General features: G+C 40.3%; 1 protein-coding gene across 1 annotated transcript in view; it reads left to right on the top strand.

Moving 5' to 3' along the window:
- Positions 1–14,115, top strand: part of TMEM131 (transmembrane protein 131) — a 202,855-nt gene that overhangs the window by 86,090 nt on the left and 102,650 nt on the right. The window contains exon 5 of the mRNA XM_079792637.1: positions 8,745–8,868. Within this exon, the coding sequence (XP_079648763.1) occupies positions 8,745–8,868 (124 nt within the window). The remainder of the gene's footprint in view (positions 1–8,744; positions 8,869–14,115) is intronic.

Below are 14,115 nucleotides of genomic sequence, written 5' to 3'. Positions count from 1 at the left end.
GAACCACTCTCTGTGTTTTCCTCCTGTCTGCGGCTCTTTTTTCCTAGTCGCTTTCAGGATTCTATTCTTCTGTCTGTCCCTAACTGGCTGCTTCTGTTTCCTCAGCCCTTTTCAACCAGCTCCACACTTCTTGCTTGGTGATCTCTTTCAAACCTTTGGCCTCTGCCTATGGTTTCCCAATCTGTACTGCCCTCTTCACCCCGCCATCACTCACCTTGCATCCTCAACACCTTAACCTCAGTGTGCCCTGCTCTTGCTTCTGTGTCCCCAGTCTCTATGAATGGTGCCAACCAGTCAGCAAAGCCTGAGTCTTGGAACCAGGCTTTCTGGTTCCTTTCCCTCAAAGTGCCCCATCCCTTTTCCCACCCAATCCTTAGCCACAATTCTGTCGGTTTTTCATGTCTGCTCCTCTCTAACCTTCATTGCCCACTCTTCTCCTCTTAATTCATGTCTTTGTCATTTCTTACCTAGACTGTGACCACATGCCTGCCATTTTCCAGTTTATGATGTATACTACCAACAGAGAAATATCTCTGTACTATCAAAATCAGATCATGTCATTTTCTGTACTCCTCCTCCCCAAAAATCCTTTAATGGTTTTCTAATGTCTTCAGGATAAATATTAAATGTCTTATCAAATCTGTCCTTTATCTTTCTTATATGCCACCCCACCCTAAACTACAACTGTGGAGAAATACTTACCATGTTCTGAAATACCTGGTCTTTTTAAGCTCTAGTATGTATTTTTAAATACATACTTTAGGAGTCTCCCATATAAAAATACTTTTTATTGAAGCTTTTATACAGTCACAAAAGTATAAAGAACAGATGATGAATGTACTGTTAGCCCAAATTCAATAACGAACATTTCTGCCATATTTTACCTCACTTTTGTTGATTTTGAATTATTGAAAGTGGTAGACATTATGACATTTCATTCCTGTGTTCTTCAGCAGACATTTGCATGTATAAGGACATTCTCCATAACTGCAGTACCATTACTATATTGTAAGACAATTAACAGTCATTACATAGTGCCTTTAATTCCTCTGCTTTGGTCAGTGCTATAGTTGTTTGGTTCTAAGGGATAGAAATCTCACTGAAACTAGTTGAGGCAAAGATGAGCATATATTGGAAGGAATACTGAGGACAGGAATATGTCTGAGGAAGGTCAGAGATGCAGCTGGGACTGGGGACAAAGGACCCACCTTATCCCTCAGCTCCAGGGCTCCTCTCTGTGCTTCTTATTTCTGCCCCTCTGCATTGGCTTGTTCTTCCCACTGCCAGTATTGCTTTCCTACAATGATAACAGGTTCACCGACTGCTCTTCAGACTCACATTCTGTAGCCTCCCTCCATCAGGGAAGAAGAGTTTTGTGTTTTTTTTAGTTTGAAAAATCTCAGAGTAGTGCAGTGATCACCTTGGCTTAAATCAGATGTCTACCCGACCAGTCAGACAAAGCGGGAGTTTGGTAGTGGGCATGTCTTCCAGGTGTTGTCCCTATGTTTCACCCAGAGAAGAGAAACCATATGGTGTGGGCAACTACTGAAGCCATTTGCAGTCAGTTACAACTCCTTGGCCTATTAAATCCCTAATGGCCTTCACTGCTATGGAGGTTGGCCGCCCTCTGTGAAGCAGGCCTTCCCCAGCTTCCCCGGCAGAGGTAGAAACTGCTTTCTCTCTGCTTCCATGGGGTTGTGTTCACTCACAGAGCTGGCATGGATCCCCACCCAAAATTAGCTCCAGATGTCAAGACTGATGACATCACATGCATGCACACCAAGAGGGTATGAAAAGGTTTAGCATAATGAGGCTTTCTGGGGAGAGCTGGGTGTGCTCCCAAGTGGGTCTGAAAAATGGCTTTAGAGAGCAGAGAAAGGAGACTGACTTGGCTTTGGTTGTGGCTAAGGGAGGAGTGTGTGGTGGACTTGCATGGTTTGAACTTTTCACTAGATCCAAGAGGGAAAGTATGCAGGCTTTCTTACTGGTTTGCTCAGGTGTGGAGCATAAGGTGAAGGGACATTTGGGGCTTGAAACTGTCAATAATTAAACATCAAACATGGAGTTAGAGTCTTCATTACTCATGACATCTTCTAGCTTCTAGTAGGAGGTGTGCAGGAGGCTGCTGATCTATGTTTCTCTCTTTTTTATTTTTTCAAAAAAAATTTTTTATTAAGGTATTATATGTGTACATATCTTACCATTGCCCCCCCCCACCCCACTCCCACATATGCCCCTCACCCCCCAGAGTTTTGCGTCCATTGGTTATGCTTATATGCGTGCATACAAGTCCTTCGGTTGATCTCTTATCTTCCCCACCTCTCCCTAACCTTCCTGCTGTAATTTGACAGACTGTTTGATGCTTTACTGCCTCTTTATCTATCTTTTTGTTCAACAGTTTCTCTCTTATCGATGTTTCTAACTCTCTATTCCTCTCCCTTCCCCTCTGTAAAAAATAAATAAAGTATATATATTTTTAAAAACAAACCTGGGGGTGGGGGGGGATGATTGACTTTGTCTTCATCCATTTTAATTTTTTTCTTTAGTTCTTCTTGTCCCCTTGTCCTCTGCCTTCCTTTTCTTTCCCTCCAGCCTTCTCCTCCTTTCTTTAACGATTGGCTGGAATAATCTGGGCATCACTGCCTCTTACCTTCCTCCCGCCCGCCCCGCCCCCCCTTCAGTTATTTACGCCAGTGCTGTTAAATATTTTCTTTTTCCATAGCTCTTTCTTTCAAACATTTATTGTAGACTGTAAAAGATGTTTTGGGTGGAAACTTGGTTTACTGTGTTCTTTTGGTTTATATCATAATTAAGAGCAGAAAAATCTTGATTTCAAATCTAAAGCTTAAAATGGAGACTTATGGAGATTGAATAGACTTGCTAAAAAGGAAGATCTTTATTGTCAAGTTAAATTCCGCTTATGAAAGGCATTTCTCCCTTGTCACTTGTCGGTATTCCAAGAAAATCAAGTAGGCCCTTTTTTCTAAAGGCATGTTTGGTGCCTTTAGCTTTTTAATTTCTAACTTTTCCACCAACACCCTAGCTAAACCCTCAATCTACAATGTGTTTGAGAAGATGGTTGGGGGTGTGGTAGTTTAGTGGTACAAGTAGTACTTACTGATTTGGTGCAATTTCCTGCCAAAAGTTGTGTTATTAAGAGTGCTGTGTCACTGTCATTCATAAGATTTGTCTCAAGGCAGTTGCGCAGCCATATTTTCAGCTGTTTCCTGGCATTGCATGTCCTCTTTCTGGGGCATAGGAAACTTGCCATTGACCACAGAATTGCAACTTGCTTTCCAAAGCTAGTTTCTAATTCATAGCTGCTGCTTCCTAATTCTTTGGAGCCTCAGACTCTTCTAAAATATGAATAGTTAGTAGCTAGCTCTGCATTCAGAGAACAGCTGCATATTTGATTCAGCTTGGTTTATCTAAATAATTCACACTATCCCCTTTGGCCCAACTTCTGTCTTTGAAGCAGCTCGTAATGGAAACAGGACAAGCACCGGTAGACACTTGAAAAATTTTGTTTTATTTTTAAATCTACCTGTCTAGCCAAGCAGTCACACATGCTGCTTATGACAGGCAGAATTCTAAGATGGTCCCCATCTTCTCCCAATTGTATTCAATCAAGCACTAATCTCGATGTTGCTGTAATTGATTTGATAATATAATTAAGGTCCAAAGTCACTTAATCTTTAAGATAGGGAGGTGATCTGGGGGCCTGTCCTGATAACCTGAGCCCTGTTACATCTGGCTGTGGCAGTCAGAGGCAGAAATGTTAGAAACTTGAAGCGTGAGAGGTGTTTGATGCAAGGGATTTTCTTTGTGCTGGTTTTAGAAATGGAGGGGGCCATATGGCAAGAGACTGAGAGAATCCTAAATTTTGTCAATGACCTGAATGAGCTTAGAAGAGAACTTTGAGCTTTGATGAGTGAGGGCCTGAGCAGATAAACAAGGCATGCTCTTTTATGCATGCTGGACTTTTGACTTACAGAATTGTAAGATAAGAAATGGGTATCACATTAAGCTTCTAAGTTGGTGGTAATTTGTTACGTAGCAGAGAGCTAATGCACTGCTTAATTATAGTGCATGTATTAATTGGCACTTGACCAAAGTTTTCCATGGTTTAATGTGACCTTTCTCTTTCTTCAGTCTCCCACTTTATCGTGGATTCTGCTCATATCACCAAGGGAACTGAGATGAGAGAGTGGCAGGAAAAGCTGTTCATAGGAGATCTATAAGTAGGTCTGGTCAAGGCGTGCTCCTGCTTCCAAGGGTGAGGACTGCCTAGAACTGCAGGGCACCTGCTGACACTCTTCCTGAGACCTTCCCTCTGTTCTTGTTACTCCAACTTCTTTGAACAACATACTAGGTGTACTGGTTAATAATGCGGATTTTGTAATCAAAGAAAATACGATAATTTCAAGAGAAACATCAAAAGTGCTTTAGTCAAAAGTAATGTCCATTGCTAGCTACACATTTCCCCCATCTTTCAGGTAATTTGTGGATACCTTCCCAATAGAACTTTTTTTGTTTTGAGGCAAACCATTCAGAGACCCAATTTTCCACTTCTTCATACGTTTTGAAGTGCTTCTCAGAAAGTACGTGTGCCATCGATCAGAACAAGTGCTAATCTGAAGGAGCAAGGTCTGGTGACTGCAGCGGGTGGGTTAATACTTCCCAGGCAAGATCTTTTAACATGTCTTTAACTGGTTTTGAAGTGTGTGATTGTGTATTATCATGAAGCAAATTTATTTTGCCATGTCTTCCGGAACATTCTGGTCATTTCACAATCAAAGCGTGGTTCAAATTGATTGATTGTTGTCGGGTAGCGATCAGTATTAACAGTTTCACCTGGTTTTAGAAGCTCATAATACACCACACCTTCCTGATCCCACCAAACACAGAGCATTGTCTTCTTTCCACAGCGATTTGGCCTTGCAGTCAATGTTGATGGTTGACCTGGATCAACCCATGACTTTGTGCATTTAGGATTCTCAAAATCCATTTTTCATCGCCAGTCACAATTCGATGCAAGAAAGACTTTCTTTCATGCCACTGAAGCAACATTTTACTGATGACTTTTCAGTTTTCCATTTGTCTTTCATTCAGTTGATGTGGCACCCATTTTCCTTCCTTTAAAATCTTTCCCATTGCTTGCAAATGATCGAAAATTATTTGCTGAGCAACGTTTAATCTTTCTACAAGTTGTTTTTGAGTTTGACATGCATCTTCAATAATGCTTGTAATTGTTGGTCTTCAAACTTTTTCGGTTGACCTGGACGTTCTTTGTCTTTCACATCGAAATCATCACTTTTAAAGCGTTTAAACCAGCATTCACAAGTATCTTGAGATGGAGCACGTTCACCATGAGCTTCCCGAAGTATACGATAACTTTTTCTTCAAAATAATGAATTAAAACTTCCCACAAATGCTTTTTTTGACACAAAATTAGACATTTTTAAGCGTAAAAATATCTATGATGTTAACACCTTCAGCAAATTTGACATATGAAGTTTTTGAAGCTTGTTGTCAATACAACAAAATAGCATACATATCAAATCGCATATATATCAACATATGTGTAACTCCATCTATTGAAAAAAATCCACATTATTAACCACTACACCTAGTAAGTAGATGACCCTTCTCATCTGAGTAAGGGTTAATTTTTGTAGGGTGGGGCCTTTGCTCTGGTCACTGTTAGAAAGGGCAGGGCAGCCTCAATGGCCTTGCAAATCAAGCATTCCGAGGCTCCTAGAGCCTCCAGACTTGTTTCCTAACCCCATAGTTTTCATCTGTCTTCTTGAAGGATTGTCCATCTTATACCTGTCTTTTGTATCTTAACTAAGGTTGATTGCATAGAGGTCACAGGAGGAAAAACATTAAGTTCGAATTCTTAGGGAAATGAATGACTAGTTGTCAGTTAGCCTACAGGACATTTTAGTTGTAAAAGAGCACATTTGTTGAAGAAAACACATAATCGGTAACTTTCAGGATGTAGGGAGGACGTTTTAATTTTTGTATACTGTTAGTCTACTTGTATGTCTATATAAAGCTTAAGGAGGAAGAATCTATCTTCCATACTGTCTTTATACAGCTTCTTCCTGCAGCATCATGGCCATGATTTGAGGTCCCAGCTGGATCTGTACCCACTTCCTTAATTGTGTCATGATCCTGGGATTGATGAATCTGTTGGGTGAGGGATCCAGCTCCTGAGAAAGTCTGCACCCAAAGCAGGAGGGATTTCACACATTGGGGGCTCCTGATTTGAGGAGCTCATAAACTTCCCTCTGGATACCCTTGTCCCTCAGGACCCAAGCCCTGGTTCCACTTTTGGGCTTTTTCCTAATGGCTGAATGATATTGGCCCTCATGTTGGCTGGGCTATAGGCCATGGGATGCTGTTGGACAAACACTGGCAGGCACTTGAAAATCTTTGTTTTATTTTTAAATCTACCTGTCTAAGCAAGTAGTCATACCTGCTGCTTATGACAGGCCAAATTCCTGGCCTTTGAGATGCACATACATCTTCTCCCAGTTTTATTCAATCAAGTACTAATCTAGATGTTGCTTCTCTGGGTAGAGCAGAGAATGTCTTCTATGGGATCCTACCTTGCACGGGCAATCTGGGCACAGCCTTTCAGTGACTGCAAATGCAGCCAACTCATCTGCTCCCACTTTTGCATCTGCAGTGATAAGTTCTCAGAAGACCAATAGGACTTGGTTTGGACCTTAAAAGCACTAGAAAACATTTAATCTTAACAACCGCAAAACTTCATGTCAGCATTGCAAATTCTCAAACTGATGGCAAAATAAATAGCAGGGCAAACTGTTATGAAAACTTTAAAAATGCATTAAATGTTTACAAAAGACAGTGATAAGTTCTTATTTACATAGTTTGTGGACCTTATGCCTATGAACCTGACTTTTGGGGGTAATATAGAAAGAAAATATTGTTACTCTATTCTAGAAGAGAAAAACGTTTAAAATAATCCAAGACAGTCCCCATGATCCTGGGATTGATGAGTCTGTTGAAGCTGTAGAAGAAAATGAGTAAAGTGCTGGTGAATTAGATTTGATATATACATGATATTGACACTTCATAAAACCTTTCGATCAAGAATTATTTCAGCTTTTTTAAAATTTTGGATTTGGCTCATCATTTTTGTTCATATTCTTCAAATAGTTCTACATTTCAGTTTTCAAATATTAACACTTCTAGTTATGGCCTACATATCTATTTTCCTTTTGATTTTATAGCTCTGTCTTAAAATATTTTAAATATATAAATAATATTCTTTCTTGCTGAATACTGAAGTAAATTGTCAATCTGTTCTTCTGACTCTAATAGATTTTTACATACCTGTCCTATCTGTTGCCTTTATATGTTATATTTTTATACTAAGATTTTCTTTTGATTTCTTGCTTTTTCCTAATATCTTGCCATTTCTCCTTAAGTATATTACATTAGGCTTATTTTTAATTCTTGGTTCAATTTTTCTAGCTTCTGGTCTGCATTATTCAGCCTTCATTAGATGATGCTGTGACCACAACCAAACCCAAAATCTCACTGAGATTTAGACTGAAAGAGCACTCCTCAATGGGAAATGCCACTTTCTTGGCAAAGGGAAAAGAAGCAAGAAGGCTCTTAAAACTTAATGATGGATGTCACTTTTGCTCACATTACATTGGCCAAAGCAAGCCATATGGCCAAGCCTAATGTTACTGAGGTGGAAAAGTGTAATCTCTCACAGGTTCAGAAGCAAATTGGTAACATTACAGCCTATGATGACATAGTATGTTTTTTAATGGATGTTTTTCCTCACAGATCCTGCTATTTTTTTGGTGTGAACTTAGGAGCTCCTATCTTGTATATTGAAGAAGGAGAGAAGGCCAGGCCTTGGTCTTTGTCACTTGTGAATTTAAGAAGGGAGATGATCCCCAAGGTGGAGCCCCAATTCCATACACAGACCACTGAGAGTGTGTTATATTTATCCCTTGAGAGGGGACAGTGTGTTAGAACATGAGCTAGAGTCAGATATGACTTTGGACAAAATAATTAAATTTCATGTGCCTCAGTATCCCCATCTATAAAGTGAGGGTGATAATAGCCCCTAGCTCATTAGGCAGATCTTCTCACATAACTGCCAATTTCTCCTCCTAAATTGAAGCATGTATCAGTGGAATTGGGGAAGAAGAGGACACAATTCAAATTAGTAGGAAGGCAGAGTGAGTGGTTTTACAGAAAGAGATAAAAGGATCTGACCATTTTGTTTCCATCCTGCTTCCTTACAACACTGCAAGCTTCATCCAGGTGGAGACTTGCTTCATTATTTCCCAGCACCTGGCTCAGTATGTGACATATAATTGTCACTCAAATATTTGTTGAATGGCTAAGTGCATTTTTGTGTGTAACTTTAAATATAAATTAATTTAATAAATTGTTTTAAACATTTATAAATGTATTTGCCTAATAACTTCAATGTTTGATTTTTTCTTTTTTATTGAATTTATTGGGGTGACATTGGTTAATAAAATTATATAGGTTTCAGGTGAACAGTTCTGTAATGCGTCATCTGTATATTGTATTGTGTGTTCATCACCCCAAGTCAAATCTCCTTCCATCACCATTTACCCCACTTATGCTCTCTTTAATGTTTGATTTTTTTTTTAACAACTAGAAATTAACTCAGCTAGAAATGATCTTTGAAGCATTTGTGACAGTAATTTTTTTTTTTACAGGCCAGTTGGAATGCCAAAAATGGAAAAAGTTTACTTACATAATCCTAGTTCTGAAGAAACTATTACTTTAATATCAATATCTGCTACAACATCACATTTTCACGCATCATTTTTTCAAAATAGGGTAAGTCTTATTTATAGCAGATTTTTATTGAGTTTGAAATTGAAATGTCTAGAATTTTTAAACATATGTCTTTAATTTTTTTTGAAGGGGGGGATTGAAAGAAAAAGAGAGAGAAGAGAAACATCAATCGGTTGCCTCCCATACACACCCTGACTGGGAATTGAACCTGCAACCTAGGCATGTGCCCAGACTAGGAATCGAACCAGCAACCTTTTGGTGCACAGGATGGCACTCAACCACCTGAATCACACTAGCCAGGGCTATGTATATCTTCCTTATTCATTCATCTATCAGTGGACACCTAGGTTACTTGACTATTGCAAACTGGAGGCCCAGTGCATGAATTCATGCATGGGTGGGGTCCTTCAGCCTGGCCAGCGGCCGGTCCTGATTGTGCCCAGCCAGTCGGGTGAAGGGACCATGGGAGGTTGGCCAGCCACGGGGAGGGACTGCAGGAGGTTGGCTGTGGGAGCGCACTGACCATCAGGGAGCAGTTCCTGCGTTGAACATCTGCCCGCTGGTGGTCAGTGCGTGTCATAGCAACTGGTTGACTGGTCATTCAGTCGACCTGTCTTAATGGTCACTTAGGCTTTTATATATATGGATAATGCTGCAAGGAACATAGGGTACGTGTATCTTTTTAATTAATGTTTTCATTTTCTTCAGAAAAACACCTAGAAGTGGGATTGCTCGGTCATAGAGTTATTTCATTTTTATTATTTAAGTATTTTTATTGATTTCAGATAGGAAGGGAGAGAGAGAAAATCATAGATCGGCTGCCTCCTGCATGCCCCCCACAAGGGATTAACCCCACAATCTGGGCATGTGCTCTGATCGGGTATTGAATCGTGACCTTCTGGTTCACAGGTCGATAATGCTCAACCACTGAGCCACACTGGCCTGGCCGTAATTTTATTTTTAATATTTTGATCAATCTTCCTTCTGTTTTTCATAGTGACTGCACCAGTTTGCAATCCTACCAACAGTGCAGGAGGGTTCTCTTTCCTCCACATCTTTGCCCACACTGTTGTTTGTTGATTTATTAGTGATTGCCATTCTGATAGGTGCAAGGTAATATTTCATTGTGGTTTTGATTTGCATTTCCTTAATGATTAGTGATGTGGAACATCTTTTTATGTGTCTTTTGGCCATCTGCATGTCTTCTTTGGAGAAATGTCTGTTCATGTCCTCTGTCCATTTTTTTAATTGGATAGTTTGGAGTTTTTGTGTGTTTTTTTAATGTTGAGTTGTATGAGTTCTTGATATATTTTGGATATTAACCTCTTACAGATATATTATTTGCAAATATCTTTTTCCATTCAGTAGGTTGCCCTTTCGTTTTGTTAATAGTTTCCTTCACATTGCAAAAGCCCTTTAGTTTGATGTTATCCAGTTTGTTTATTTTTACCTTTGTTGTTTTTGCCCTAGGAGACATATAAAAAAACCACATTGCTAAGACTGCCCTGGCTGGGTGGCTCAGTTAGTTGGAATGTCATCCTGCGCACCAAAAGGTTGCAGGTTTGATTCCCAGTCAGAGCACATACCTACATTGCAGGTTCAATTCCTGGTCCAGGGTGTGTGTGGGAGACAACCTATCCATGTTGTGTTCTCTCTCTCTCTCTCTCTCTCTCTCTCTCTCTCTCTCTCTCTCCCCCTCCCCCCTCCCACCCCTCTCCCTCTCCTCCCCCCTCATCTCTCTAAAATCAATAAAATCATATTCTTGGGCAAGGATGAAGAGAATATTTATACTAGAGGCCCGGTGCACAAAATTCGTGCACTCAGGGGGGAGGGGGAGGTTCCAGAGCCCTGCAATCGATCACCCTAAAGAGATAGGCCCTGCCCACCCGGCCAGGGCTCCTCGATGAATCGCCCCTGCATAGGGAGGCCCTGCCTACCCACTGCAGCCTGCCAGTCTGTGGCCTGGGCCTCCCTCTTTGGGGTGATTGTGGAGCCGCCCGATTGATCGATTGCCACACTGGCCAGTGGCCTGGGCCTCCCTCTGCAGGGGCCTCTGACCAATCACATCGCACCTGCCTTGGCTGGCCTGGTGCCAGTGGGTGTCATAGCATGGTCATCCAGAAGGTCATCCGGATGGTCGTTCTGCCATTTGGTTGTGCGGTCGATTTGCATATTATGCTTTTATTTTTATAGATTGCTAAAATTGATGATAAAGACTTACTGCCTATGTTTTCTTTCTTTGTATAATTTCATGTCTCATATTTAAGTCTCTAATCCATTTTGAGGGTTTTTTGTATATAGTGTAAGAAATTAGTTTCTTTTTTTTCTTATGTATCTTTCCAGTTTTGCCAACACCACCATTTATTGAAGAGACATCTTTATTCTTGTCTCTTTTGTCATAGATTAATTGGTCATGTAAGCTTGGGTTTATTTCTGAGTTTTCTATTCTGTTCCATTGATCTATGTGTCTGTTTTTGTGCCAGTAACATAGTGTTTTGACTACTATAGTTTTGTACAATAGTTTGAAATCAGGGAGCGTGATACCTCCAACTTTGTTCTTTCTCAAGATTTCTTTGGCTATTCAGGGTCTATTTTGCTTCATCCTCACATGAGGATATTGTTTTCCATTGATTCCTTTAGAGAAGAGGAAGGGGAGGCAGAGAGAGAGGGAGGGAGGGAGGGAGGGAGGGAGGGAGGGAGGGAGGGAGGGAGGGAGGAAGGGAGCGGGGGGGGAGAAATATTGATGTGAGAGAGACACATCAATTGGCTGCCTCCCACACGCACCCTGACCATGCCAGGGATCCAGCCTGCAACCAAGGTACATGCCCTTGACCAGGAATCGAGCCAATGACCCTTGGGTCCATGGGCTGATACTCTACCCCAACGCTCTAACCACTTAGCAAACCAGCCAGGTTATATTCAGGGTGTTTTGTGCTTCCATATAAATTTTAGGATTGTTTATTTTAGTTCTGTGAAAAATGCCATTAGTATTTTGATAGGGACTGCATTAAATATGCAGATCACTTTGGGTGTATAGACGTTTTAATCATATTAATTCTTCCAATCCATGAGCATATCCCTCCACTTATTTGTGTCTTCTTCAGTTTCTTTCATCAGTGTCTTATAGGTTCAGAGTAGAGGTCTTTTACCTCCTTGGTTAAATTTATTCCTAGGTATTTTATTATTTTTGATGCCTGTTGTAAATGGGATTGTTTTCTTACTTTCTCCTTCTGCTCATTCAGTGTTAGTATATAGAACCATGACAGGTTTCCCTACATTAATTTTCTATAATTAAACTTTTCTGAATTCGCTTATTAGTTCTAATAGTTTTTGGTGGAATCTTTATGTTTAGTAGCATGTCATCTGCAAATAACAGTTTTACTTTTTCCTTTCTAATTTGGATACTTTTTATTTCTTTTTCTTGTCTGATTGCTATGGCTACAAATTTCAATACAATGTTGAATAAAAGTAGCAAGAGTAGATATCCTTGTATTGTTACTGATTTTAGAGAAGAAACTTTTAGCTTTATACCATTGATTATTATGTTAGCTGTATGTTTGTCATATATGGCCTTTATTATGTTAGGGTATGTTACTTCTATACCCACTTTGTTAGAGTTTTTTTAATAAACGGATGTTGAATTTTGTCAAATGCTTTTTTTGTATCTACTGATAAGATTATGTGATTTTTTTTTTGTCCTTCATTTTGTTTATGTGGTGTATCAAATTGATTGATTTGTGAATATTGAACCATCCTTGTGTTCATGTGATAAATCTCTTTTGATCATGGTGTATGATATTTAAGGTATTGCTAAATTGCGTTTGCTGATATTTTGTTAAGGATTTTTACATCTGTGTTCATCAAGGATATTTGTCCTATAATTTACTTTTTCTTTGTAGTGCCTTTGTCTACAAGGTTTTGGTATCGGATTAATGCTAGCCTCATAGAATAAGTTTTGGGAGATTTCCCTCCTCTTCAGTTTTTGTTTGGAATAGTTAGAGAAGGATGGGTATTATGTCTTATTTGAATATTTGGTAGAATTCATCTGTGAAACTGGTTCTGGAAATATCTGTTATTTAAAATATTTCTTTAAATGAATTTCCCTCAAGTTATTCTTTGTTGTTACCTAAAAGCTGTTTTAAAAGTTTTTATCCCATCTAATAAAAGAGTAATATGCAAATTGGCCATCACTCCAACACACAAGATGGCTATCCCATGTGGTCAAAGGTCCTGCCCCCATGTGGACACAAGATGGCCGCCACAAGATGGCCAGCAGGGGAGGGCAGTTAGGGGTGACCAGGCCTGCAGGGGAGGGCAGTTAGGGGCAATCAGGCTGGCAGGGGAGCAGTTCGGCATCAATCAGGCTGGCAAATGAGTGGTTAGGGGGTGATCAGGCTGGCAGGCAGAAGCGGTTAGGGGCAATCAGGAAGGCAGGCAGGAGAGCAGTTGGGAGCCAGCAGTCCTGGATTGAAGAGGGTGGTGCAGGCTGGGCTGAGGGACACACACCCCCATGCACGAATTTCATGCACCGGGCCTCTAGTAATTGTATAAAATTTATTTTCTTTTTCCTCACCAGAGGGACATTCTTAGTGATTAGAGAGAGGGAGGGAGGAAGAAGGGTGAGAGAGAAAGAGAGAGAGAGAGGAGGACCAAGAGACCAATGTGACAGAGAAACATTAATCGGTTGCCTCCTGCATGTGCCCTAACCAGGGATCGAACCTGAAACCCAGGCATGTGCCCTGACCAGGAATTGAACCCACAACCCTTCAGTGCATGGGGGTCGCTCTAACCAACTAAGCCACACAGCCAGGACTATAAAATTTCTTAATGCAATAGTTCTCTCGAGTTATTTTCTATATCTTTACCTATAAGCTGCTTTTGCAATTTTTTATCAAATGACTAATGGTCTCAAATAATAGAATCCCAATACTGGGAGAGACCTGTGTATTCATCTAGACCAGCACCCTTATTATAGAAGTGAAGAGCTAAACCATAGAGGGGTTGGCCCTAGTGAAACAGTTAGTGACTAGTGGCAAGAGCCAAGGTGAGGGTCTGAGTGTTTTGTTGGCCTTACCTAGTGATTTGGATCATGGTAAGGTACAGTTTGTGACATGTACGTTACAACTTGTACATAGAGATGCACATATGGATGATTGAAATCACTCAGCTGTCAGGCATTCAGACATGTTGGGTTAAAGGCAAAATAATGAAGTGCAAATAGAAGCAGTTTTAAAATAGTTCACAACTGCCTACAGATTTATTTTTAACTTGTTAACTGTCTTTGCTAAT

This window comes from Cnephaeus nilssonii (genome assembly GCF_951640355.1).
Source record: "Cnephaeus nilssonii genome assembly, chromosome: 15".
NCBI classification, from domain to species: domain Eukaryota; kingdom Metazoa; phylum Chordata; class Mammalia; order Chiroptera; family Vespertilionidae; genus Cnephaeus; species Cnephaeus nilssonii.
This window is presented reverse-complemented; position numbering and strand designations above follow the sequence as displayed.